At 37.4% G+C, this 27626-nt stretch overlaps 1 protein-coding gene across 7 annotated transcripts in view; it reads right to left on the reverse strand.

The window, feature by feature from the left end:
* Positions 1-27626, reverse strand: part of CFAP20DC (CFAP20 domain containing) — a 201382-nt gene that overhangs the window by 84334 nt on the left and 89422 nt on the right. For 5 of the 7 annotated variants that reach the window (XM_037019232.2, XM_037019236.2, XM_037019235.2 and 2 more), the window contains 5 exons: positions 24558-24722; positions 12239-12375; positions 11403-11565; positions 3937-4053; positions 2649-2771 (listed from right to left, as the gene is read on the reverse strand). In XM_037019232.2, the coding sequence (XP_036875127.2) occupies positions 2649-2771; positions 3937-4053; positions 11403-11565; positions 12239-12375; positions 24558-24722 (705 nt within the window). The remainder of the gene's footprint in view (positions 1-2648; positions 2772-3936; positions 4054-11402; positions 11566-12238; positions 12376-24557; positions 24723-27626) is intronic. The other 2 variants (XM_037019233.2, XM_037019234.2) reach the window with 2 other exon arrangements.

The following is a 27626-nucleotide window of genomic DNA, read 5'->3' on the forward strand; positions in this document are numbered from 1 at the left end:
AATGGTATGTCCTCACAGCTCGAGGGTAACCACTATCTTGGAGAAGAACAGGATCAGTAAATCCCGGTCTTGTTTATCTTACAGAACACCCAGAGGACTGACTCTGTATGATGACCTGTCTCTCACTGGAGACAGACACCATGAGGCCATATGGCAAGCCTACAGCCCCCACGCCCACCCCCACCCTTTGCCCCATTCTTGAAAGCGTTGAAAGACAGAATCCTAAGCCTTTAAGCATGCCTCCTCTCTGAGTGTGTACTTTGCCTTAAATAAAGACTTCTCACTGCTCAGATTATTGTGTTTTGTCTCTGCGCTCTTCCAGTAGTAAGCATCTTTGTTACTTTGCTATTTCATTCAGTTTTCTAGACTTAAGCACAAGTCTTCACTCTCTCTGTCCTACTTCAGACAAGTAGGGAAGGGCTACTGAGATCTCTGATTTGGGCCTGCAAGTTCCCATTGCCTGGGACCCGGACAGGACTGCAGTGTATGATCATGCTCTTTAGTAGCCTGCCCGAAAATCTCCTTTGCCTTTGGAAAGTTCTCAGAACATAATCTCACTCCATCCAGTACTCTGTGGCAACCCCAAGTCTTGGGGATCGTAGGGGCTTAGTTCCCACACCATGCAGATTTAAGTGGACACTGGATGCCAGGTGACCCTGGCTTCAGGAGCCGGCAAGGGATTTGCCCTGTGCCGAGCAGGAGCTCAACGAGCTTCCCTTTACTCCCTCTGTTCTTCCTTGCTCTCTACTGCCTGCACGCCTGCTGCCATTCACGGCTGGTCTCGCTTTAATGAATTCCTTCCTCACTTACTACACTCCTCCAACCTGTTCTAGAATTCTTTCTTGATCAGAGTCAAGAACCCACCCCCATCCGGGTTGTGGTTTCACCTAGGAGAGACCTCCCCAGACGCAGCTGCGCGACAACCACAGGAGAGAATGTTTTGATATGAAAATCCTTTTGCACAACCTTATTTATTTTCTTTTGAAATACTGTCTAACACCGAAGATACATTTTTATCAAAACTTAAAATCTTGTCTTTTGTTCAACACTGACACAGCTTTTATAACTTTATGATCCAGACAAATCTTTATAACTTATATTATTCAAAGCATGCTTACTTTCTTCTTTACAATGACAGTGGGAAAATGTTCGAGCATTTTCTCAACTTGGTCTACTTTTCTTGAAATTTACTTATTTGCTGCATTATGTCCATAGCGAAAATCTGACAAGAATCTGTGTTCTGCAGAACCACAATGGTAATTTTACCCCTGACTCTTGAATCCTACTATTATTTATCATCACAAGGAAAATAACGAAGAGATAGATGAGCTTTGCTGAACTTCAAACTCTATCGCTTACGCTACAAAAGCAAAAGCAACAAACAAAAAGACCTTCAATAAAAAAATAACACCGATGGCACAAATAGAACTGTATTCATCACAAATGTATTCATCTGTTTCTTATGATTATATTACACACCTGCCTTAAAAAGGGGGCATAAATGTACATTTGTTAGAGAAACTCTATTAGGGACAAGGCTTTCACATTTTCTGTAGGTAAATGGCCAGTAGCAGGCTGAATCTACGTCATCCGACCACCTTCACAGAGGAAATGGAGGGGTCTGCATCAGTGTACCTGAGGGCAGGTCAAATAGGTTCACTGCGCTGTCCTCTTTTTGGACAGCAAATGCTTCTTCTTGCATGGTGCTAAGCATACAACAGGAGTTTTGGAAACACAGTAGGCCCTTTATTAATTAATGAATGTTGAAAAAAATTACAAAAACCAATGTGTTCCATTTTTTACATGGATATGTAAAGAAAATTGAGGGAAAGATACTGGGAAGCATCATTATGAAATTAGACAACTCGTATGACCTACTGCCTACCATATTATTAACTGTCAAAAAGTCAAAATAAGAGGAGTGTTTTTACAACCAAACAAACTCTAATTATCTCACTACCTCATGCATTTTTGGAATTTGTAGTTTTACTTCAAGTATTTCCATATCAATTGTAATGAATAATTTGGTGTTTTCTTAGCAAAATATGTAAATTACTGTGTAATCACAATATTGCAGCAAACAAGATAAATGCAAGAATGATCACCTAAACATCTAATTAGTTTTTCTACACAGTCAGATTTATGCAAGAGACACTAATTGTGCCTAACATTTTAATGAAGGTTTCAACATTGCATAAATAAGACTGACAAACTACAAACAATTTTCATTTATTTTCCTTTTTCCCTTGCTCAAAAACAATTTGCTTTTGTAAAAGTACCACACACCTGCTAAGCAAGATATGTTGATGGGCTCAATGCTCTAAGCTCCAACCATCTCCATTATGAAAAGGCCTACAGAAGTATAATAGATAATCTTTGGGGATGGTAACAATGTCATGCGAAAACTTCTAAGTTTCAAACTTTCATTCTGAGCAGAGGAACTGTCACACTTAAAACTTGAAAATAAAAATACTCTCTTTCATTCATGCAAGTTGGACATAAAACTGAGGTTAAGAAGAGATTTACAAAAAATCAAAGGTTTTAGCAAATGACTGCATCATGAATTTTCAAAATGACTGGGCTTGAGAGGTTTGATATGTTTCTGTTTTATTAATTATTAACAATTATGGTATAATAAAGATACCAACCTGCTTGATCAGGAGACTGGGGTGCTGGAGAGCTTGGATTCAACCTCTCTGCTCTTTGTTGGGACACAGAGGTGAGGGCAGCTGTTGCTTTATCTTCATTCCTGTTATTTCCTGAAGAACTATCTTTATGGGAATAAATATTTTCCACTCTGTTACTTCTTTTGATATTTATAAAAATTAATTTTGGAAGAATGGTATTGATGTGGTATACTTTTCTATGTGATTATTGAAACAAGCAAGTTAGAGGTAACAATATAGATGATACGCAGCTTTTTTCTTTTCCAGTAGAATGTTTTGAGATATATCTTACAATCTCTTTTTACAATACATTTAAGATGTTATCTTACAATTCCTTGATATTTGCATGGAGACATTTAGATTTAAGTTTTACAATATACAATAAAAGGAATTCCAAAACCCATATTATTTTTAAAGGGTCCTTTATTTTTAACTTTGGTTCCACATAAAATGGAGTGCGTTTTCTTTCAATCACAATTCTTACTGAACTTGACTCTTAAACTAAGCTCTTTCTTTCAGCACCGTAAGCAAATGGACGCAAGCATTTATGCAGAAAGAAATTTTCTATCTACTGTTTTATAAAAATAACATGGTACCTAGCAAGCTGAGTTTTGGCCTACCCAAGAACCCTTATGTTTTTGAGAAATTATGCTAATAGACATATACATGACACACTCCTGCCTTGATTCAGAATAGACTAATGCACCTGTGTACAGATCTATACAGACATGCCTCAAATACAACATTTAAATGAATAATTGTATTAGGCACCTGTACTTGTGTCTAATGCTTTGCAAAGAGTTGGTTGCAAAGAGTTGAAATTTTAACCTACATTATATAGATGCTAAGGAGTCCAATGGGAGAGACTGTTAATGTAAAATACAAAGAATCTGATAAGGTCCTAACTCAAAAAGAGACATAAATGAAACATGAAAAATTACGAGTTCAGTTCAATTTTAGTAAAGTCTGTAGGCAGGAACTTCCTCTATCAAATTTGGGCCATTTAAAAAAAAACAAGAATTTAAGCTTATTCAGCCTTTGAGAGTAGAAGTAGGAAGTCCTTTATTTCTGTGGTGCCATTTAATCCAGAAAATCTCTGTCAGGGCTTGAGCAATTCTTTAGCAGAAAATTGGATTTCCATAATCCCTATAGAACAGACATTTATATTTTAAATGAATTGGTTCATAATCCTTTGAAATTTACAACCTGCAGAGATTCCATTGCTCTGAATAATATACAGATATAAGAGAGTATTGAATTAGTGTCATACCGCTGTGTGGCTCTGTCTTCTCTCTGCTGGTGCTTTTTAATCGTAATCTTCTCCTATTATTATTCTTATCTGCTGATGGTTCTTGAGGGGGATGTGGATGCATAATATGCAGATTGGCTGGTACATTTTCATATTGAAGAAAAAAAGCCAGAACAGAAAGTACTATATGGTTTGAAATAACTCAGTAAATATATAATTACAGTTATAATGAGAATGTTCATGTATCATTCTGACAAAATGTAAAACTGTATCAAAAATACAACTTACTCCTTCATAGGAAAAATAGGTGTTTACTCCTATCCCAATATTAGGATCATATTAGACTTCAAAATTGCTAAGTACATTTCATTCATGTAATGTCACATTACAGAGAGCTACAATTTGACTAATGTTAATCATACAACACGCTATATTAAAAAACATGAAAAATGAAACTGAAGAGCCAATGCAGAAAAATTATTTCTTTAAAAGAGCAAGTGTAGCTAAGTATGATTCAGCAAGAGCTTAGAAGGTAGTTTCTAAAAGAACCCTGGAAAACTGAGATCAAACTTGAAGAATTTTTAAGTGTGATTTAATTTGGTAATAATACTACACTACTAACATTCACAGCAGCATTTAATATTTACTGAATGCTTAATTTCTTTTTTCTCATTAATTAAAAAAAATTTTTTTTGTTATCATTAATCTATAATTACATGAAGAACATTACGTTTACTAGGCTCTCCCCTACCCCAAGTACCCCCCACAAACCCCATTACAGTCACTGTCCATCAGCATACTAAGATGTTGTAGAATCACTACTTATCTGTGTTGCACAGCCCTCTCCTTTCCCCCAACCCCCACATTATACATGCTAATCATAATACCCCCTTTCTTCTTCCTTGCCCTTATCCCTCCCTACCCTCCCATTCTCCCCAGTCTCTTTCCCTTTGGTAATTCTTAGTCCATTCTTGGGTTCTGTGATTCTGCTGCTGTTTTGTTCCTTCAGTTTTTCCTTTGTTCTTATACTCCACAGATGAGTGAAATCATTTGGTATTTCTCTTTCTCCACTTGGCTTATTTCACTGAGCATAATACCCTCTAGCTCCATCCATGTTGTTGCAAATGGTAGGATTTGTTTTCTTCTTATGGCTGAATAATATTCCATTATGTATATATACCACATCTTCTTTATCCATTCATCTACTGATGGACACTTTAGGTTGCTTCCATTTCTTGACTATTATAAATAGTGCTGCGATAAACATAGGGGTACATCTGTCTTTTTCAAACTAGAGTGCTGCATTTTAGGGTAAAGCCCTAGAAGTGGAATTACTGGGTCAAATGGTAAGTCTATTTTGAGCATTTTGAGGAGCCTCCATAGTACTTTCCACAATGGGTGAACTAATTTACATTCCCACCAACAGTGTAGGAGGTTCCCTTTTCTCCACAACCTCGCCAACATTTGTTGTTGTTTGTCTTTTGGATGGTAGCCATCCTTACTGGTGTGAGATGATATCTCATTGTGGTTTTAATTTGCATTTCTCTGATAACTAGCAATGTGGAGCATCTTTTCATGTGTCTGTTGGCCATCTGAATTTCTTCTTTGGAGAAGTGTCTGTTCAGCTCCTCTGCCCATTTTTTAATTGGATTATTTGCTTTTTGTTTGTTGAGGTGCGTGAGCTCTTTATATATTTTGGATGTCAAGCCTTTATTGGATCTGTCATTTACGAATATATTCTCCCATACTGTAGGGTACCTTTTTGTTCTATTGATGGTGTCCTTTGCTGTACAGAAGCTTTTCTGCTTGATATAGTCCCACTTGTTCATTTTTACTTTTGTTTTCCTTGCCTGGGGAGGTATGTTCATGAAGAAGTCGCTAATGTTTATGTCCAAGAGATTTTTGCCTATGTTTTTTTCTAAGAGTTTTATGGTTTCATGACTTACATTCAAGTCTTTGATCCATTTTGAATTTACTTTTGTGTATGGGGTTAGACAGTGATCCAGTTTCATTCTCTTACATGTAGCTGTCCAGTTTTGCCAGCACCATCTGTTGAAGAGACTGTCATTTCCCCATTGTATGTCCATGGCTCCTTTATTGAATATTAATTGACCATATATGTTTGGGTTAATGTCTGGAGTCTCTAATCTGTTCCACTGGTCTGTGGCTCTGTTCTTGTGCCAGTACCAAATTGTCTTGATTACTATGGCTTTGTAGTAGCGCTTGAAGTTGGGGAGTGAGATCCATGCCACTTTATTCTTCTTTCTCAGGATTGCTTTAGCTATTCAGGGTCTTTGGTGTTTCCATATGAATTTTTGAACTATTTGTTCCAGTTCGTTGAAGAATGTTGCTGGTAATTTGACAGGGATTGCATCAAATCTGTATATTGCTTTGGGCAGGATGGCCATTTTGACAACATTAATTCTTCCTAGCCAAGAGCATGGGATGAGTTTCCATTTGTTAGTGTCCTCCTTAATTTCTCTTGAGTGTCTTATAGTTTTCAGGGTATAGGTCTTTCACTTCTTTGGTTAGGTTTATTCCTAGGTATTTTATTCTTTTTGATGCAATTGTGAATGGAATTGTTTTCCTGATTTCGCTTTCTGTTGATTCATTGTTAGTGTATAGGAAAGCCACAGATTTCTATGTGCTAATTTTGTATCCTGCAACTTTGCTGTATTCCGATATCAGTTCTAGTAGTTTCAGAGTGGAGTCTTTAGGGTTTTTTTATGTACAATATCATGTCATCTGCAAAAGTAACAGTTTAACTTCTTCTTTACCAATCTGGATTCCTTGTATTTCTTTGTTTTGTCTAATTGCTGTGGCTAGGACCTCCAGTACTATGTTAAATAACAGTGGGGAGAGTGGGCATCCCTGTCTTGTTCCCGATCTCAGAGGAAAAGCTTTCAGCTTCTCGCTGTTCAGTATGATGTTGGCTGTGGTTTTATCATACATGGCCTTTATTATGTTGAGGTACTTGCCCTCTATACCCATTTTGTTGAGAGTTTTTATCATGAATGGATGTTGAATTTTGTTGAATGCTTTTTCAGCATCTATGAAGATGATCATGTGGTTTTTGTCTTTCTTTTTGTTGATGTGGTGGATGATGTTGATGGATTTTCGAATGTTGTACCATCCTTGCATCCCTGGGATGAATCCCACTTGGTCATGGTGTATGATCCTTTTGATATATTTTTGAATTCGGTTTGCTAATATTTTGTTGAGTATTTTTGCATCACGTTCATCAGGGATATTGGTCTATAATTTTCTTTTTTGGTGGGGTCTTTGCCTGGTTTTGGTATTAGGGTGATGTTGGCTTCATAGAATGAGTTTGGGAGTATTCCCTCCTCTTCTATTTTTTGGAAAACTTTAAGGAGAATGGGTATTATGTCTTCTCTGTATGTCTGATAAAATTCCGAGGTAATTCCATCTGGCCCGGGGTTTTTTTTCTTGGGTAGTTTTTTGATTACTGCTTCAATTTTTTTGCTGGTAATTGGTTTGTTTAGATTTTGTGTTTCTTCCTTGGTCAGTCTTGGAAGGTTGGATTTTTCCAGGAAGTTGTCCATTTCTTCAAGGTTTTCCAGCTTGTTGGCATATAGGTTTTCATAGTAGTCTCTAATAATTCTTTGTATTTCTGTTGGGTCCATCGTGATGTTTCTTTTCTCATTTCTGATTCTGTTGATGTGTGTTGATTCTCTTTTTCTCTTAATAAGTATGGCTAGAGGTTTACCTATTTTGTTTATTTTCTCGAAGAACCAGCTCTTGGTTTCATTGATTTTTGCTATTGTTTTATTCTTCTCAATTTTGTTTATTTCTTCTCTGATCTTTAGTATGTCCCTCCTTCTGCTGACTTCAGGCCTCATTTGTTCTTCTTTTTCCAATTTTGATAATTGTGATGTTAGACTATTCATTTGGGTTTGTTCTTCCTTCTTTAAATATCCCTGGATTGTTATATACTTTCCTCTTAAGACTGCTTTCCCTGTGTCTCACAGAAGTTGGGGCTTTGTGTTGTTGTTGTCATTTATTTCCATATATTGCTGGATCTCCATTTAATTTGTTTGTTGATTCATTGACTATTTAGAAGCATGTTGTTAAGCTTCCATTTGTTTGTAAGCCTTTTTGCTTTCTTTGTACAACTTATTTCTAGTTTTATACCTTTGTGGTCTGAAAAGTTGGTTGGTAGAATTTCAATCTTTTGGAATTTACTGGGGCTCTTTTTGTGGCCTAGTATGTGGTCTATTCTGAAGAATGTTCCATGTGCACTTGAGAAGAATGTGTATCCTGTTGCTTTTGGATGTAGAGTTCTATAGATGTCTATTAGGTCCATCTGTTCTAGTGTGTTGTTCAGTGCCTCTGTGTCCTCACTTATTTTCTGTCTGGTGGATCTGTCCTTTGGAGTGAATGGTGTGTTGACGTCTCCTAAAATGAATGCATTGCATTCTATTTCCTCCTTTAGTTCTGTTAGTTATTTGTTTCACATATGCTGGTGTTGATGTGTTGGGTATATATATATATATTTATAATGGTTATATCCTTTTGTTGGACTGAGCCCTTTATCATTATGTAATGTCCTTCTTTATCTCTTGTTACTTTCTTTGTTTTGAAGTCTATTTTGTCTGATACTAGTACTGCAATACCTGCTTTTTTCTTCCTATTGTTTGCATGAAATATCTTTTTCCATCCCTTGACTTTTAGTCTGTGCATGTCTTTGGGTTTGAGGCGAGTCTTTTGTAAGCAGCATATAGATGGGTCTTGTTTTTTTAATCCATTCAGTGACTCTATGTCTTTTGATAGGTGCATTCAGTCCATTTACATTTAGGGTGATTATTGATAGGTATGTACTTATTGCCATTTAGATTCATGGTTACCAAAGGTTCCAGGTTACTTTCCTTACTACCCAAGAGTTTAACTTAACTCACTTAGTATGCTGTTACAAACACAATCTAAAGGTTCTTTTCTATTTCTCCTCCTTTTTCTTCCTCTGTCATTCTTTATATATTAGGTATCAAATTCTGTACTTCTTGTCTATCCCTTGATTGACTTTGGGGAGAGTCAATGTAATTTAGCATTTGCCTCGCAGTCAGCTGCTCCACCCTCCCTACCGTGGTTTTACTACCTCTGGTGACAGCTGTCCAACCCTAGGAACACTTCCATCTATAGCAGTCCCTCCAAAATAGACTGCAGAGATAGTTTGTGGGAGGTAAACTCTCTTAGCTTTTGCTTATCTGGAAATTGTTTAATCCCTCCTTCAAATTTAAATGATAATCTTGCCGGATAAAGTAATCTTGGTTCCAGGCCCTTCTGCTTCATGGCATTAAATACATCATACCACTCCCTTCTGGCCTGTAAGGTTTCTGCTGAGAAGTCTGATGTTAGCCTGATGGGCTTTCCTTTGTATGTGATCTTATTTCTTCCTCTGGCTGCTTTTAACAGACTGTCCTTATCCTTGATCTTTCCCATTTTAATTACTATGTGTCTTGGTGTTGTCTTCCTTGGGTCCCTTGTGTTGGGAGATCTGTGGACCTCCACAGCCTGAGAGACTATCTCCTTCCCCAGATTAGGGAAGTTTTTGGCAACTACCTCCTCAAAGACACTTTCTATCCCTTTCTCTCTCTTCTTCTTCTTCTGGTATCCTTATAATGCGAATATTGCTCTGCTTGGATTGGTCACAGTTCTCTCAATATTCTTTCATTCTTAGAGATACTTTTTTCTCTCTGTGCCTCAGCTTCTTTGTATTCTTCTTCTCTAGTTTCTATTTCGTTTACTGTCTCCTCCACCGTATCCAACCTGCTTTTAATACCCTCCATCGTGCCCTTCAACGATTGGATCTCTGACCTGAATTCATTCCTGAGTTCTTGCATGTCTTTCCATACCTCCATTAGAATGTTGATGATTTTTATTTTGAACTCCCTTTCAGGAAGAGTCACGAGGTCCATATCATTTATATCTTTCTCGGGAGTTGTATTAATGATTTTACTCTGGAAAAGGTTCATTTGGCGTTTCATGTTTGTATATGGCACCCCCTAGTGTCCACAAGGTCTAGTCTGGAGCTGCTGAGCCCCTGAAGCAATGTCAGGGGTCACAGGGGAGCGGTACTGGTGCCTGGGGGAAGGAAAGAGCTGTTCCCGACTCCTGGCTGCTCTGCCTGAGCCAGTGGGCCGGTCACACAGGTATGTTTTTGTCCCAGAGCAGCCAGATATGGATCCCTGCTTTCCACAAGCAGCTGGAATCCCAGTCTCACCAGGAATTCTGCCTGTGTTAACTTTCCAACTGGGTAGTCATGCGAGTCTCATGAAAGCACCATGAAATGTAGGTTTGTGCTCCCAGATCAGATCTCTGGAGCTAGGTATTCAGCAGTCCCCAGCCTTCCACTCCCTCCCTGCTCCGTTTCTCTTTGTCCCGCCGGTGAGCTGGGGTGGGAGAAGGGCTCAGGTCCTATGGAGCCACAGCTCTGGTACGTTACCCCGTTCGCTGAGGTCTGCTCTTTTCTCCAGGTGTGTGCAGTCCAACGCCGTCTTCTTTCCCGTTGCTCTCTCAGGTTTAGTTGCACCAATTAAATTTTCTAATTGTATCCAATTTTAGGAGGAAGCCTCTGTCTCTCCTCTCACGCCACCATCTTTAATCCCATCTCTCCTGAATGCTTAATTTCTTGGCACAATGCGAAGCACCTCATTTTCCTCACTGATTCCTCACGACAGCCCTTTGTAGCCGCTGTTATTTCTATGAGTGTTGGTGCCTGCATTAGTGGTAACCCCCATCCTGCAGATGAGGAAACTGAGGCTCACAGGGTTTCCTAAACTTGGTCAAGGTCTCTCAGACAGCAGTATAGTCAGGACTGAGTATCTGTGTTAATCATTTCCTGAATTCAGTTTTACACTCCATGGGAGGTATAGTTTGTAATAGCCATCGTTGATTTCTAAATAAAATACACCCAAATGCCCTCCTTTCAACTCTCCCAAGAGTCAGGCTGGTCAGAGTGGAAAAATGGACAAGGAATGGGTCTGGTCTTGGATTCTGCTCTCACTGCTTTCCCAAGCTTACAAATTGCAAATCAGTTTACCTCTCCCAGTCTTGAGCTCTCAGACTACAAAATGGGACAAAAGTCTCTTCTTCATCAATGCTTTTTGTGTAAGTGAGAGAAAATAAAGGGAACTTTACAAATGAAGACATCTAATTAAAAGGTTAATTAAGAGAAAAAATTAAGGGAACTTAATAAATAAAATGCACAGAAATAAAATGCATATGGAGTTTTCAATATAACAGAATGCTACACTGCCTCCCCACCCGTCATCATCAAGTAAACACACAAAGTACTAATAGAGTGATAGATTCTGGGAGATCATATATGTGTAAGAATTCCAGACATATTTCAATATCATTTTCATTTTTAAATAATTCTCTGGACTTAAGATTTGGTTATAACTTAGGATTTAACTTAACAAGAACATTTCTATTTTCCGCAGGTATCAATCTTTATGCATGATTCTTACCACAAATAGGTACAGTCTGCTTTACTTGGTGAACATTTTCTTTATGTCCTTGCTCCTCAGACTCCGATGGCAGCAAGGCTGACATTTCTGCACTGTTAACACAGTTCTCTACTGCAGACTTCAGGCACGATCGGTTAGGTTTGGATCCAATGGATCTTACTGTCTGTAAGGAAAAGGAGTTAATCTGTACATTTAAAAATTATAGGAATTGCATTTATTTCCTGTAGAATCTACATAGAAGAAATAATATTTGGACAAACAAAGAGTGAGGGAAAAAATAAACCCCAGAGGAAATGAGAAGGTTAAAAAGTTGGAAGAGAGGGAAATAATGGTAGAAAATTAGAAAGAATGGGAAGGAGCAATAAAATGTGACATAAAATAGAGGACAAACTAGTCTCCTAAAAGCATACATTAAAATGTGTTTATTTGCTACACTCTGTCTTTAGTAGGGAGGAGTTGAACTGAAAATCAATGTGTATGTCAGCAGTGAAGAATAAATTAAAAATAAAAGTATAACATTGCAGAATCTGTTCATTGTAAGGTATTTGGTGATGATCCAACTCCTTTTTGAAGGAAACCACAAAATGTATGCACATGTATTTGTCTTTAAGTTTTGTGAACATATTTAATGAAAGAATACTCAGAAATGTTAATTGTGTTGACATGATGAAAATTAAACAATTTGAAGTCTTTTAAAATCCAGAATTCACGCTCCAAATTTATTCAAGTCTTCTGCTTTTGGTATGTAGTCTTCCTCCCCTCTTCCCCACCCTGCACTGGGAAAAATCCCTGCCCTTTCCATGCTACTCCCGCTCGCGTGCGCACCGCAGACCTACCTCACTGGATAGCCTCATGTTCGTTCTCCTGCCAGAGAGCGGAGGTGGTCCGAGGACTTTGGATCCAAAGGCAATATGACAAACATCTTGATGTCTACTGTTTCGCGCACTTCCTGCTCCTCTGTTAATGAACTGATCTGTGTTAAAGGAAGATAACAACAGTCCATTAATGGGTACAATGACAAACACCCTGCTGTAATATTTCTGAAAGCACAGTCCATGGGCCATATGAGCTGAACCCCCACTCCCATGACGGGGCATTATTAAGAGTGTGGATACCGAGGCCCAGTGTCAGATCTGAAATGTACCGAATAAGAATCTTGGCAGAATGGCAGAAATGTGTGATTCTAACTAGTTGCCCCATGTGGTTTTTTTATGCTATCATTTGAGAACTACTACCACAAATGTTTTTCCTCAGGGAAAATAAAGGGAAAAAGAAAAAAGTAAAAAAAAACCTACTAAAAATTGTGTCTTATTTTCTGTTTAAGGAAATCATTTAAATAAACCTATTTAATAAACTGAACAAAGATTTGAGCACTCTTTCAGGCATTTCCTAGAGGTTGTCATAGATAAGACATATCGCTTGCCCTTCGGAGGTCTGGAGGGAGGTGAACAGTACAACAAATAGGTAACTATTAACACATGGCAGACTAGTGGGAATGAACAAGTGATCTCTTGAATGGATCTTGAATGACTGATAAGATTTCGAGAACAAGAAATAAGGGGTACCCTAGGCAGAGCAAAGTACCCAAATAAGGACATGGTGAGGTGAAAGGGTAGGGTATGCATGGAGAAAAATGAAATTTCCAGTTTAGTAGGAGAGACTGGCTTGGTTCACATGGAAAGAACCTTCAAAGGCTAAGAGCCTATTCTAAATTTGGTAGGCAGCAGTGACTCACTGAAGGTTTGGGGGAGAGAGCGCAAACTGGTATCCCCTCACCACACCATGCACCATGCTGCCTTTGGCTTCTGGACACACAGCTAAACTACACTTCGGAGCTCTCCCTGCAGTTAGTGGACCAGTGGCTGAGTTCCAGTTAATGGAAGTTGAAAAGTGAAACGTGAGAGGTTTGAATAGCTTCTTACCCCCCAAACATCCTGCAAATTCCCCACGATCTCTCTTCCCTCCTTCTTGACAAGATGCAGACCTGGTAGAGGACTCTCAGGCCCCCACAGGGGCCACTAGAGGAAGGGAGCCTGGGTTCTGTCTAACCACATAAAAGGTCACCCCAGGAACTCCGGGCTGGACTGGGGCTGTGGGGTTCTTGTGCTGAAGGTAGCCTCTTCTGAGTAAAAGTGGCAGGTGAGGGTGGTGGCCCTTAATTCAAAACACTGCCCACAATGTAGACAGCCTTCTGCTGTGCTCCACTTGCAAGACACCAACTGGAATGTTATGATGTTGGCCCCAAGTAAGTCCACTTTTGTCCGACAGTCCTGGACATATATGGACTACTGCCACTTCCTATCTGACCTGTAGTCCTGAAACAATTCCTATTGTTACCTAATTGGTCTCGTCAGCCTGTTGTAGAGCTGGAATTTTACATGTGGTGAGTCAAAAATTACTCCTATGCGTCAGCATGAGAAAAGGCAGACAAGTTTATGAAAACGTAGCATGCATAGGAAGCTCCAAATATTTAGATCTGAGTTGAAATAATATGTGTGGGTATATGGGTATTTAGGGGTCTCTTTTTATGTTTTTAATAGATGAAGCTGAAGAGATAGGCAAAGGCTAGATTGTTGGATTGAATTGAAATAATTTTTTCTGGCAGAAGATCTAAGGTGGATCTTAGATGCAAAGTAACGAAGAGACAAATCATTCCAGTTTTCTTCAAATTCCTAAAGCTCTATCAGGTAGAAGAGAGATTCCATTTGTCTAAAGCAATCAGAACTAGTGGGGAGAATTTACTTCAAGAAGCTTTAAGTCCATCAGAAGGAGCATCTTTCTTTTTAAAGCATGCCTGATTCTTGCAGTGGTGAATTTTCTGTCATTTTAAGGTGTCAAGCAGAAGTCTAGAAAGCTATTCTGAATAGGATAAGGCAGATCAAGATATCAAATGGCTCCCTCATTTCTATTTGTAACTGAGTCCTCTCTTCTGAGCCCCACTCCTGTAACCAGTGGCCTTCTTGGCCAGCTCCTCTTTGGTGTTTCAATGGCACTTCAAACTGAAAAGCTGGTCTAATGAACAGCACTACAATACATCCAATTTGCCAAGTCAATCTAGGTGTCATCCCTCCCTTCATCCTCTCCACATCCAATCCATACCCACTTCTCTCCACCTCCGCCATGAGCACTGCAGTCTAAGCAACCATCATCCATCTCTGAATGATTGCAAACACTCTCAAGTGATCTATTATGCCCGCTCTGGCTCCCTGTCCTGTGCCCTCTCCAAAATGCGCCAGAGCTGTCTTATACAAACATAAATCTGAGCCATTCTCTTTCCTCACTTAAAACTTTCAATGGCTTCACTGATGCTCTTAGGACTAAGATAGCACTTAACATTGCCTGCGAAAGCCTTCATGTTCTGACTTCAGTTCATACCTTCCACATTTCATTATCTGCTCTCTCGACAAACTGGCTTCCTCAGTTCCTGTTTACATTCGTACAGCTGCTCCCTATGGCTCCCAGGCTCCTCCTTACCTTCTTGGCTTCTATGTTTCAGCTCACGTATCACCTCCTCAGCAGATCTTCCTGACTAGGGCAAATTCCCCCAGTACAGGTACTCCCATAACCCTTCCCTCCCAGAACTTGTTCCAATGTGAACTTTTGCACGTGATTATGGGATTCTGTGATAAGTGTGCTTCAGTAGATACAAACTCAGCGACCTGTTTTGTCACCCTTGAATTGCTAGCAAGCCTGCTGCCTGACAAAGAGTAACAGATCCTTGCTGAGCAAAATGAATGAATCATTAAATATAATGGATCAGAAAGGAAGTTGGAGTAAATGGCTAGATATTTCTAACTATGATTAGAATTCCATTTTAAGAAATATTCACCTGAAGGTTTTATGTGTGAATTGAGGAGGCAGGCTAGACAGGGCTGGACAACTGCTAGGATGTGGGGGATGAGAAAGAAGGGTCAACAATGACCAAGACATTGATCTTTACGTGCACAGAGTGACGCTCAGCAGCAGCCGTGTTACGGCACTACAACCAGATGCCTACTCAGGTTGCATGTGCAATTTCCTAGTGTTAGCAAATAGACTCGGCTATGTGTTCACTTGTTTTTGTTTTTTTCCAGTCATTTATAAATATCCATTTGGAGTCAACAAAACACTGTTAGTCTCTCAGGATCAACAACACAAAGCCACGACACTCAAATTTCAGGTTAACTGGAAAAATCTATTGGACTCATCGTTTGTACCTTTAGTGATCAAGTAGAACAAATCCCAGACTACTGAATTTGTTCTCAAATATGGATCTTTCCAGAAACAGCCACTGTGGGTCCTGAAAGACTGTGTGGAATATGACACAGGCTTACATAGGAATTTTCAGTACCAAATAAGAGCTTTTTTTTTTTTTTGACTTCCAGTCATGGAACCATTAGGCTAGGGTTAATATCTTTCTGCTCAAACATCTTACAGGGGCAATTTCCATTATGTTTTTTTCATATTCATTTTCTATATGCAGGTTTCCCCAATTTAGGCTCCTTTGAGGAGAAAGACCCATTATTTGGTATTATATGTACTCCCATCTGCTGAACCCAGCACAACATATGGTAGACAATGGCTAAGTCTCACCAAAATTGTGAGTAGTATCTAAGATTAAAGTGAGGATTTTTGAAGCAAGGGTATATTTAAAAAAATCATCCTGACACAGTTCCAATTATACATTCAACAAAATGAACATATTAACCATCATAGCTATTTAAAACATTAAAATTCCTAAATAACTCGAATTTCTTAGAGGACTCTCTTGCTTAGCATGCATATCCAGTGTAGTAAAGATATACCCCAAACTGCTTTAATTCCCCAAATGACAGAAAATCAGATGTTATCCTGCATAAGCAGACCTGCATAGGATTTCTTTAAAGAGCAATCTACGAGTATGTACTTAAATTCGAATCTATTATAAAAAATCTTTAGAAATTTTTGTATACTTTTTTTTTAAAAGTACACCAATATCTCACTAGGCACCTCTTTAACTAATAGACCTCCTTAAATTTGTTGGTACAATTAACATACACATTCTCAAAAGCCTTTTCACTTTAATAATTCTGTTTATAATAATGTTAATTTCATAATTATCTCTATAAACATGTATCATGCTATGTATCTACTATAATAGTGTCCTAATTAAAACCTACAAGAAAAAGTAATTTAGACCTTTGGTTTCTAAAATAAAAAGTAGAAGGGATGAAGTTTCTATAAAGAGAAAAATCTTAATAAAAGAAAACAAGCAGAAATGCATGCCTTTTAAATTCTAAAAGGAGCTCTTTTAAGGGCTGATATCAATATGCATAATACAAAGTTAAAAATCAAGATTAGATTAAAGTCATGCTCTAGGCATTTCATTTTCTTGAGTTTGTGGAAAATGAACTTGGTGTAGGTCAGAGATGTTACCATTAATTATTTTGCTATTTTATGACGAGTACATGCCTTTGTAGTTAGATTGTAAAACCTGAGGGTCTACTCTCTAATTGTCTTTTAGAAAAATAAACATTCATTTTTGTCTCAAGATCCAATGTTCTAATTATTACAGTCATTTAAGTTTGCAGGGTTTTCAAAACATAACCAGAAAAAGCTGCTGAATTTTCAATTCTAATCATTGAGGGGTCATGCTCAAGTCTTACATCTATTATCTAACAATCAAATCAGAATTAAACCTGCTACCAGAATCCAGACTTTGAATTAGATTAATTTTTGTTTTACTATACGTGTATTGTTATAAGGACTGTCAAAAATATAAAAAAGGCTGATCTAATAGAGCAATATTATTTTAGACAAGGTACTTAGCGTAAGACTTACCTTCTTCATTTACAACTGGGATAATAATAGTACTTAAATTGTGGCATTTTGTTAGATTATATGAAACAATGCATGTGACATACTATATACTGACCTTAGTAGGGAGTAATACTTAGTAAATATGTTATTAATATCATCCATCTTGGATAGCATTTAACAATTTACAAAGTCCATTCAGAATCATCTATTCCTTCATGCTCCCATTCTTTCAGTAGTGATTGGGCACCTAGTCTGGGCCAGCTGCTGCTCCAGGTAGCAAATAGGGTGGACACAGCACTTCCCTTAGGGAGCTCACAGTCTGATGGGGGAGACAGATATTAAAGAAAGTAATTCATAAATAGATACATGACTGTAAATTGTCATAAGAGCTATGAAGGCAAAGTTCAAAGGTTTTAAGTGTGTTTAACAGGGGGCTGGTATCTAGACTTTGGGGTCAGGGACATGGCATTCAACTTGAGATCTAAAGGATAATGAAATGTAAGTCTGAAACTGCCTATTGGAGATCAGCAGTTAAGAATGCAGCTCTGAAAACAGACTGCCTGGTCCCATCCCGGCTCTACCGCTCATTAATTACTTTATCTCTGTGAGACTGTTTCCTAATCTACAAAATGGTGATGAATGTTTCTACATAAAAAGGTGTGTGTGTGTGTGTGTGTGTGTGTGTGTGTGTAAACTTTGTGTGGTGGTTAATCTTCTGAGTGACCTTGACTAGACGACAGGGTGCCCAGATTAAACATTATTCTGAGTGTGACTGCTGAGGGTGTTTTTGGATCAAATTAACATTTGAATCAGTCGACTGAGTAAAGGGGACTGCCTGTCCTCCTGGCGGTGTGGTGGGAAGGAAGGGAGCACTGGATCTTCCTGTTTAAGTCCTTGAGCTGGGTCACTGGTCTTCTGCTGCCTTCAGATGGGAACTCTCACCATCAGCTCTCCTGGGTCTCCAGCCTGCCAACTGCAGATCCCGGGATCTCTTCGTCTCCGCAACTGAGTGAGCCAATTCCTTCTAAGTTTCTTTCACTCTCTCTCTCTCTGTATATACGTATATCTGGAGAACTCTGACCAATACACTATGTAAAGGGCTTAATGCTTGGAACACAGCAAAAAATAAATGCTAGTTATGACGATGATAATGATGATGATGACAATAATGATGATTTCTTGCCTAATATACTTGCAAATTATTTGGCTAGCATTTCATTCATTTATTTGATCACTTAATCAACAAATACTTAGTTCGTCATAAGCATTTAAGTGCTGAGTGAGGTGCTAGGGATACAATAAATAGGACCCCTGTACTTTTTAAGCTCACAGGAATAAATAATCAGTTAATAAACAAGAAAATGTCATGTAATGGTAAGTGCTGTGGTGAAAATTGAAACAGGGTGATGCTACAGAGAAAGGGTCTTGGGAGTTATTGGAGATCATTGGTGATTATAGCCCTGCGGTCCCCACTTGCGAAAATGTACATGAACATAATTCATGCTGATATAGTACAGATTATCACATATATTTCCCTATTATACCATAAATAAGCAAGTTTAATACTTAAAAACATTTTATTTTGCCAAAAATTTTGGATTTCCTTCCCATTATGTATTTTAAATGAAAATATTGTCATTAGATACAGAAATATATTTTAATTTTATAGCAATTCTTCGGGTTTCTCAAAAGACAAAAAGTATACAGAAGAAACAAATATCTCATACTTTCTCTGGCACAATACATCTATTGACATAACAAATTATATATTTAGAATAATTAAAATTCTCTAATAGAGGAAGATGTATGGGAAGAAAAATTTGTTATCTCCCTCTCCCTGCCTCTTCTAGTCCTTATTCCTAAAGATAATTGTGTTTTCTTAAAAAAAAAAGGTTTTAATTTAAAATGCATATACCAGCATTTCTAGGTAATTATCTCTATTTACATCAGTGAGCTCATATGGAATCAGCATTTTAGGTTTCCATTTTTCACTGACTGACATGGCTTTGAGATCTTTCCAGACCATCACAGCAGAGCAGGTCATCTGTACAGCTGCATATATAATATCTAATTGTGTGGATACTCGATCAATTCCCTATTATGCACAAGCAGTTTGTCTTCAGGTTTTTGTTATTAGAAGCAATGCTGTAACAGGCATCTAAAGGACAAATGTAAAGATTGGAATGACTCAGTCCTGCAAAAGTAGCACAATTATCAAACTTTTATTTTTTGTATGTAATATTTTATATATATTATGTTTTATATGTCAAAGCTTTTTCAATATTTGGTAGTAATATCACAGAAAAATTACAATTCATTCTATAATGATCTGTGGTATCTCTGCTTTAACAGATTTCACAGATACTGTTCAATATCCACACTAAATTCCTTTCACATTGAAAAAAAACTTAGTGAAGGAATGTGACCACTTATGTTTCATTTTTACGAAAGATGGCAAAAGAGGATATGTAATTCAAATGTAAGAGACAGCTGAGTTTACTCTGAATTATTATCAGGCATTGGAGCTAGAAATTGTGGCATCTTTTTAACCAACAGCCCTAAAATAAGGCTTACCATAAGTCTCAGTTTGGAAAAGAAGAATTAAATAGTGTCTTTTTTTTTTCCTGAAGTCAAAAGGTAATCCTTTTTCTTTTTAGCTTCTACTTTATATAGATTTTGTTGCTTGATTCGAATTTTGTTTTCATAATGTGGAACTCAAAAAAGAAATTCTCATCAGGATCTTATTAATGTCACTATTAGATGATTATTTCATGGTTTTGCTAGATGCAACAATTTACTTGTTTGCAACTACACTAGGAGACAGGGATGTCAGTCTCTTATTTAAAAAGGAGTAAAAATCCAGTAAGAGTGCCACTATGGAAAGGCAGGAACTTGGGAAAACTGCCTCCTAACTTTTAAGTAAATTAACAAGTTTTGATTTGTGCTTAGTGAACCGTTGCATCATTAGTAGCTGACTGCTTGACTTCAATAACCAGACCTGGTTCTCTAGTTCAATTAAACTGGGGTTTCATTAATGAAAATAAGATACTCAGATTGCACACTCTTCTTGCAGACACACAGTCATTAGCTAAAGTGCACTGGGAATTGACAAAGTGAACAGTGTGAATGTGCAGTAACACTGCCTTTTTGGAAACAGAATTTTTAAATTAATTTCATTAAATGCTCTTGATCAAGTTATGTGACATTTAACAAAATGCACTTTAAACAGAAGTTTCAAGGTTTCCTTTTGTGCTTGGGTGAACATGCTAGAAAGCAAGCATTGGAAGTAGCTACTTCTTTGTGTAGTGGCTTCATTGGGATCTTTCAATATGTGCATTTATAATAAAATATAATTTACAAGAGTACTATACAGTCAGTTATAGGAGCACAGAGTCATTTTCGCATGCAATTCAAATCTCATCATGGGAGTCCATTTTTTTTAGAAAGACAGAAAAACAAATAGCTTAAATGAAGAAATATCTTTTGGTTTTTCCATGATTGAAAAGTCTGTCCTTGGGTATTATTCATCAGCTATACCTTTCAAATAGAGTAACTTAAACAGAGAACAACAATTATTATTATGTTCATTTATAGTAAGCTTCAAAGCCCGTGAGTATCAAAATTAGCAACTGAAAAGTATTTGCAGAAAGAAAACCATAAAGTACATGTATAGTAGTCCCCTCTTATCCACAGGAGATACTTTCTAAGACCCCCAGTGGATGCCTAAAACACGGGCAGTACCAAACTCTACATATACTTTTTTTTCTTACATACTTATGTATGGTAAAGTATAATTTATAAATTAGGCACAGTAAGTGATTACCAACAATAACTAATAATAAAGCAGAGCGATTATGATGATATACTATAATAAAGGTCGTGTGAATGTGTTGTCTCTCTCAAAATATCTTACTGTACTGCACCCGTCCTTCTTGTGGCATCAGACGGTAAAGTGCCCACGTGAGGAGATACAGTGAGGTGAGTGACAAAGGTATTGGGGCGCAGGGTTAGGGTATTATTGACTTTCTGACAGTAAGTCAGGAGGAGGATCAATTGCTTCCAGACCTCAGTGGGGTGCAGGTAACTAAAACCACGGAAAGTGAAACCCCAGATAAGGGGAGGACTACCTTATGGTCATGTAATCTTAGCTGTCATGCGTGTGCAATGAGATTTACTTAAGAGGAAAAATCATAACCCTAGGTTATGAATGAATGTAAGTATAACTGGGATATTCACGGGGTAGAAGATAATATGTTATTAGATGGTGATCATTAATTTTGTGCATATATGATTCAAGTTGACTATTCTTATGCATTGAGATCCCATTTGTGGGATTTGCAAAATGTATACCAACATTCTCTTCTACAAGTTGTGGTCCAATATGGCCTATGAATAAGTTTCTGTTTAACTATAATATTGAATTAAGAATGTAATTAATATTTATTCAAATTCCTCTTTAATCTCAGGCATTACAAGTATTTTTGAACTTTAAATCTTAAAAAAGACACTTAAAATATCTGGATATAGACTTGCATTTTCATTTAAAGACATAATTCTTAAAACATTAAGCTGGAGAGAGAGAAGGAAAAAAGGAGCAATTATAACTGTAAAGAATTATCAGACTGGCTTTATAGGAAGCTATTGTAGTCTATATTAGATACAGACAGTGTTGGGCTATCAAAAACACTCTTACTCATTTCATTCTGTGGTGAATCTTCCACTAAGATTGAATTGTGACCCGAGGCGTTTACAGTGGTTGTCTGGGTAGTGAGATCTTTTTCATCTTCTTATATATTTTTTAAAGGTTCTTCATTATATATTGTCTCTGTCTAAAGATAATGTATATAATAAATAGAGAGATTCTTACTCCCTGAGCCTTCACTGCTATCAAAAAGTCCTGCCTAAAGCTGGTGATTGTGGAAACAGGTGATGGCAGTTTCCTAATTAGATCCTATGGGTTCGTTATGATTCTCTCTACTTTTCTGTAAGTTTGGAAACTTCATAATATAGGGTTTAAAAATATAGTATCTATTTATACATAGTCTCTGCTAGGGCTTATAATGAAAAACTTACAGTAAGTCCCAATTCTCTAGGAATATGGAATGCTGATGAGGACTGACATATAGAAAATACACCAAGATAATGAATATAGGATAAATATATAGAGAGAGTAAAAGAGCCCATTTTTGCAGCTCCTCCATCATGACTGTCTCCCTTCTCGTCTTTCTACCGCAGCCTCTCCAACTGCGGCCACTCTTTTCCTCATGTGCTACCTGAGAACGGCCACATCCCGCAGTCGCCCTGCGGCTCCGCTCAGGGTTATCACTTTCCTCTTCTACAGCTACTACTCGTTTTTATGCTAGGTTGCTGCAAAGACATCTTAGTGGACATCCTTAATCTCTCATGTCATTTGCTTGAAAATTCATCTTGAATCCTGAGTCAAATTTGACTTCCTAAAATGGAAGGTATTGTTTCTCTGCTTGAGGAACAAAGACCCACTCCTCGCATCCCTCCAGCACAGCCTGTCTGCCTACTCAGGCCATCCCTCTTCTCAAGCCCTCTGTAATTCACCCGCACGTTTTACTGTCTCCTTGTCTTGGCTTCATCTTCTGCACCATCTTACGCTTCCATAAACCTTTTATTTACTTATGATACATATGTGTGCAAGAACGTACTGAATTCTTTCAAGATCCACTTTCCCCTTCGTAAGGGCCCTACGTCAACTACCATTTCACGCTCCTGAGTTACTACCTGTGTTTGAGTGTCATCGGAACCGTGTGACCTTTGAGGGGACAAGTGATCCCGTGGTTCTCAACTCTGGCTGCACATAAGACTCACTGGGGGAGTTCAAAAAAATTCTATCCTAGACCAATTAAATCAGAATATCTGTGAGTAAAGCATAGACATTAGGGAAAAAAAAAAGTATCAGTTATTTTTTAAATATCCCAGGTGATTCTGACATACAGGAGGTTGAGAAACATTAAATAATATTAGGCTTTTTTGATTTGTAAGTACTATTCATTCGTTTGGTTGATAGCTATGGGTTTATACTACTGCGGCAGAAAACTGGCAGCCCTGGAAAATATGTTTTATTTGGCTTATAGAATGCTTTTGAAAAATCTAGACTTTAGGCAATATTTTACAACTGGGCGATTTGTCATAAATATTGGGATACACAAGTCCTCCTGAAAAAGCTTGAGGAAAGATCTGCTGAGACTGGGCCTGCATTCTTGCAAGGCAACACTTGGCTGAAACTGAACCGCAGTTCCTCTTCTGGACTGAGAACAGCTTCTAGTTTGCCATAGTCCTCACCATTCCCTACAGCTCCCTCACTAAGGGTATGTACCATTTACATAGTTGTTAATGCTACTTTTTAACAGGAAAGAACAATGTCTTTGAAGACTATCTTACTCCTCTCCTCTAACTACCCCTCCACTCCCAATAAGGCTCTCTGTTGAAGTAGAAAATGTTTCTATGTGTCAAATATGCAAGCATCTGACACACATTATTCATTTGTATTATCTGACTGGCCTCCACAGTCAGCTGACTTTGTAGCCCCTGGTCTGGTATATGGCAAGCACCGTGATAGAAGCTAGGTGTACAATGCTCTTTTTGGAGGAAGTCACACTTTAATGGGGAATGCAGACATACATTTGTTAGAATTAGGGAAGGGCGCACAGAACAGGTGGCATATGAGTTGGACCTAGAAAGATGGACTGGAGTTCTTCCAGGCAGAAAGGTGAAGAAGCCATTTTAGGTCAACAGAACAGCAACCCCAAAATATGGACATGTGAAGGCCCACAGAATGGTCAGAAAATCACATATGGGGAATGAGAAGAAGGTGGCTAGAGATGAAACTGGGGTAGATTTGGGAAAGGGGAGGTTGGCTTTGTGCCAGTCCCCAAGGGTTTTTTTCACTGTGTCTTCTAAGACTGTGGGGAACACCTTAAAAGTCTTTAACCAAACAGCCATGGCATCACATTTCTACTTCTATTAGAAAGATAATTCTGACAGCAAAGTGGAGATGAACTGGGAAGCTAAGGTGAGTGACAGTGGGAACCTGAACAGAGGAAGCAGTGACAGCACTGAGGAGACAGGCGAGACGTGCAGGCGGCATGACTGGCAGGGTTTGGAAGCAAATAGGAAAAGGAGAGGTACAGTCAAGGACGTTTTATCATGTAAAAATATTGAATGTATTTTAGTTGCTAAACAGAAATTTAAAATGGTGATCTGTCACTGATACGAGTTGATGTTAAAGTGACTTAATATTTAACCTCCAGCATAAAGCATCATTGCAAGGCTGGTTTTTTTTCTTTTTTTCCTTTTTCTTGGTCTTACAAATAAATATGTTTATGCCTTCAGCGCCTGACTGCATACCTGATTCTGCCGAACGCAGAGGATGACCCCCAAATTTGATTTCAGTTTGGCGGAGTTTAGTCATGTTTAGCAGCTGTGTGACTTGTGGAACATCTGTCGTTAGCTGGCAGCTTCGGGGAATAACGTCTGTAGGTTCATCTGTTGGAAAGGGAACACCGTATCCAGCTGGAAATTGACACAAACATTCATTCCCAAAATGTAAGCCATTTATGCCAAAGGGACATGTCTTATACATGAAACCAATTAAAGTACAGCATTTTAGAATAGGATTTGGGGTGGGTTACTCAACCTTACGGCCTTGGTTTTCTCATCTGTAAAATGAGCACAATGATTTTACGATGTACCCTCTAGGTCTACAGAAAGGATTAAATGAGATAAAGTATATAACATATGCAGCAGGTTCAGAGATTTGTACAATAAATAAGAGAATTCATTGGAGATATTTATATTTGTTTTTCAATCCTTGAGTGTGACTCCAGAGGAGAACTAGTTGGGTACGCTCCAACGAAGGTTACCGGAAGCACTTGGGCTCATTTATATGAGATCAGTTAAGTACAATGACATTACTGAATAAGCACCTAGAGGCATTATATGAGTAAATTAACTTTTTAACTTTCTGTTTTAACTTTAGAGCTACAGAAAGTTACAAAAATAGTACAAGTTCCTATGTACCTTGTCCCTAGCTTCCCCTAATGTTAACATCTTACCTTTGAATGTTTTCAAGAAGAAAATACAAGTAAGTTTTTTATAATTAAAATAATATTTTATTATTTTAATTTACATTTCTAATGAGTTTTGGTATATTGATATATATTTATGTGGGTATTTAAAATTTCATTTTAGTATATTTTCTGTTCATGTTCTTTACCCATTTTATTATTAGAACATTTCCCCTTATTTATTTATATGATATTTTATGGTAAAGATATTAAACCTTGTCATATAAAGCAAACAGGAATTAAATTGGTATTAGCATTCCAAAAAGCAATTTTACCATATGTATCAAAAGCCTTAAAAATGTACATGCCATTTTACTTAGTACTTTCACTCTATGAAACTACCCTAAAACTAAAAAAACAAACTAGAACTCAAAGACCTATATAAATAGGTGTTTATAATTTCTGAAAAATAAACAATTTGAATTTCCAGTAAGGAGTCAACCACAAGAAATTGTATTTATGAAAATGGCTTGATGATATGGGAAAGACTCAGGATAAGAAGTCAAATGAAAATAATATATATAAAGCTGTGATTTAACTACAGAAAATCAATAAATAAAATGTATGTATGAATGGCAGAAAGACTAGAAGGAAATATACCAAACTGTAAAATAAGTTTCTCTTAAGCATAGGTTTTGTTTTTTCTTCTTCATAAAAATGTCTATATGTGTTTAATTTTTATAAGCAAAATTTCTAATTATAGAGTCTAGTGGAAAAAATTTGTGTGTACATATATTAATGTGAGTAGTAAGAAAAATTCAACCAATCATCCTTTAAAAAATTTCCTATGTAAGTATAACTCTAACCATGTTTATAAGGGCAAATGATGATACGATTATGTGCAGCCAAGTCATGACAGTTTCCTAATTAGATCCTAATGTTCTAATCTTGAAAAGGAAAAATGAATCATTTAATTAAAAGCTTAAATGCTCATCAGCAATGTAACAGTTTCTAAGTGTCCTGATGCTCCAGGCATTAAAAATACTCTAGGATTGACAAATCTTAGTTTTCAGGTATTCTTGTCTGTCCATTTCTTATTGTCAATGACATTTAGAAAATCAATATAAAGTAATTGAGTAAATGAACTCTCAAAAGAGAAAACATTTGGAAAAATAAGTAAACTAATTCCAGATACATATTTGACATATTTCAAACTCTTCTGAGGTAGAAAAAGATAATTTCCACATCAGTGTCTATATAGATAAATTAAGATTTTATATTAAAACAGGAAGAGAATTCTGCAGGCTAATAAAACTCTGAAATAAAATGCTGAATCACATAAAGAGAAATCAGGGCAAGTTTAGTGTGGATGGTACAGGATAAAATGTCATACAACGGTTGAAATGTATCCACAAAATCTGAGTTTTCAAATAACAAAGGACAGACAGCAAATCCCCGGTAACCAAAAATCCATAAGCTTTTACAGAGGACATAACAAGGCAGAGACTATTGCAAAACTAGTCTGGATCTTACAGGAACATGGTTGACAAGCACATCAGATTTCACACTAAAAGGCTCAAATCCCTGCCGAGTCATCTTTCCTTTCTGTGCATCTACTCTTTGTTCTCACCCAGAAATGTCTCACTACTTACTGGATTATTCATTGAGGGAAGCTATAGGCAGTATAATACCTGCAAAAATAGGAAAAATCAAAGAAAAAAAACTATTGGTTTATTATTTTAAAATAAAGACTAACCATTATGCCCATTTAGCACCTGCTCACTCTCAAATTTTCTTGAAGATTTTGTGGAAGAATACAGGAAAGGGACTGGAGTCTCGTTTTTGTGAAACCAAACTCTGAAGGACCCAGGAGGTGGGTGTTCTGACAGACCTAAATGGAAGATAACTCATCTCCCCACTACTTACCTCACCACTGACCAAGCCCTCCTCCAGGTTCAATAACTAGGTCATTTTGTTGTATTTTTTAAACATTTACAGCTTATTTTAAAAATAAGAATTCTGAAAACAGCATAGATCCTACATAAAAATTAGATAGTTCTAAACTGTGAGTCCACAGTGAGCATGTTTGCTTCATTCATTCACTCATTTTATCACTCAGCAAATACTTCCTGAGCATCAATTCTGTGCCAGGCATTTATCTAGTGGCTGGGAATCTAGTGGTTAGCCAGACTGACTCTATCCTGGCCTTCTTGAAGCTTATATTTAGCAGAGAATATGAAACAAATGATGTCATAAATAGTCAATAATCTTGTCAAGTGCTGTGAAGGAAAAGTTCAAGCTGGTATGAAATAGGTAACAGAGGAAACTAATAGCATAGGACGTGAGGGAAAGTCTTCTTTTATGAAGAGACATTTCAGCTAATTCTCACAGGATAAGTAGGAAGTGGCCT

The sequence above is a fragment of the Manis javanica genome, chromosome 3 (assembly GCF_040802235.1).
Source record: "Manis javanica isolate MJ-LG chromosome 3, MJ_LKY, whole genome shotgun sequence".
Lineage (NCBI taxonomy): Eukaryota > Metazoa > Chordata > Mammalia > Pholidota > Manidae > Manis > Manis javanica.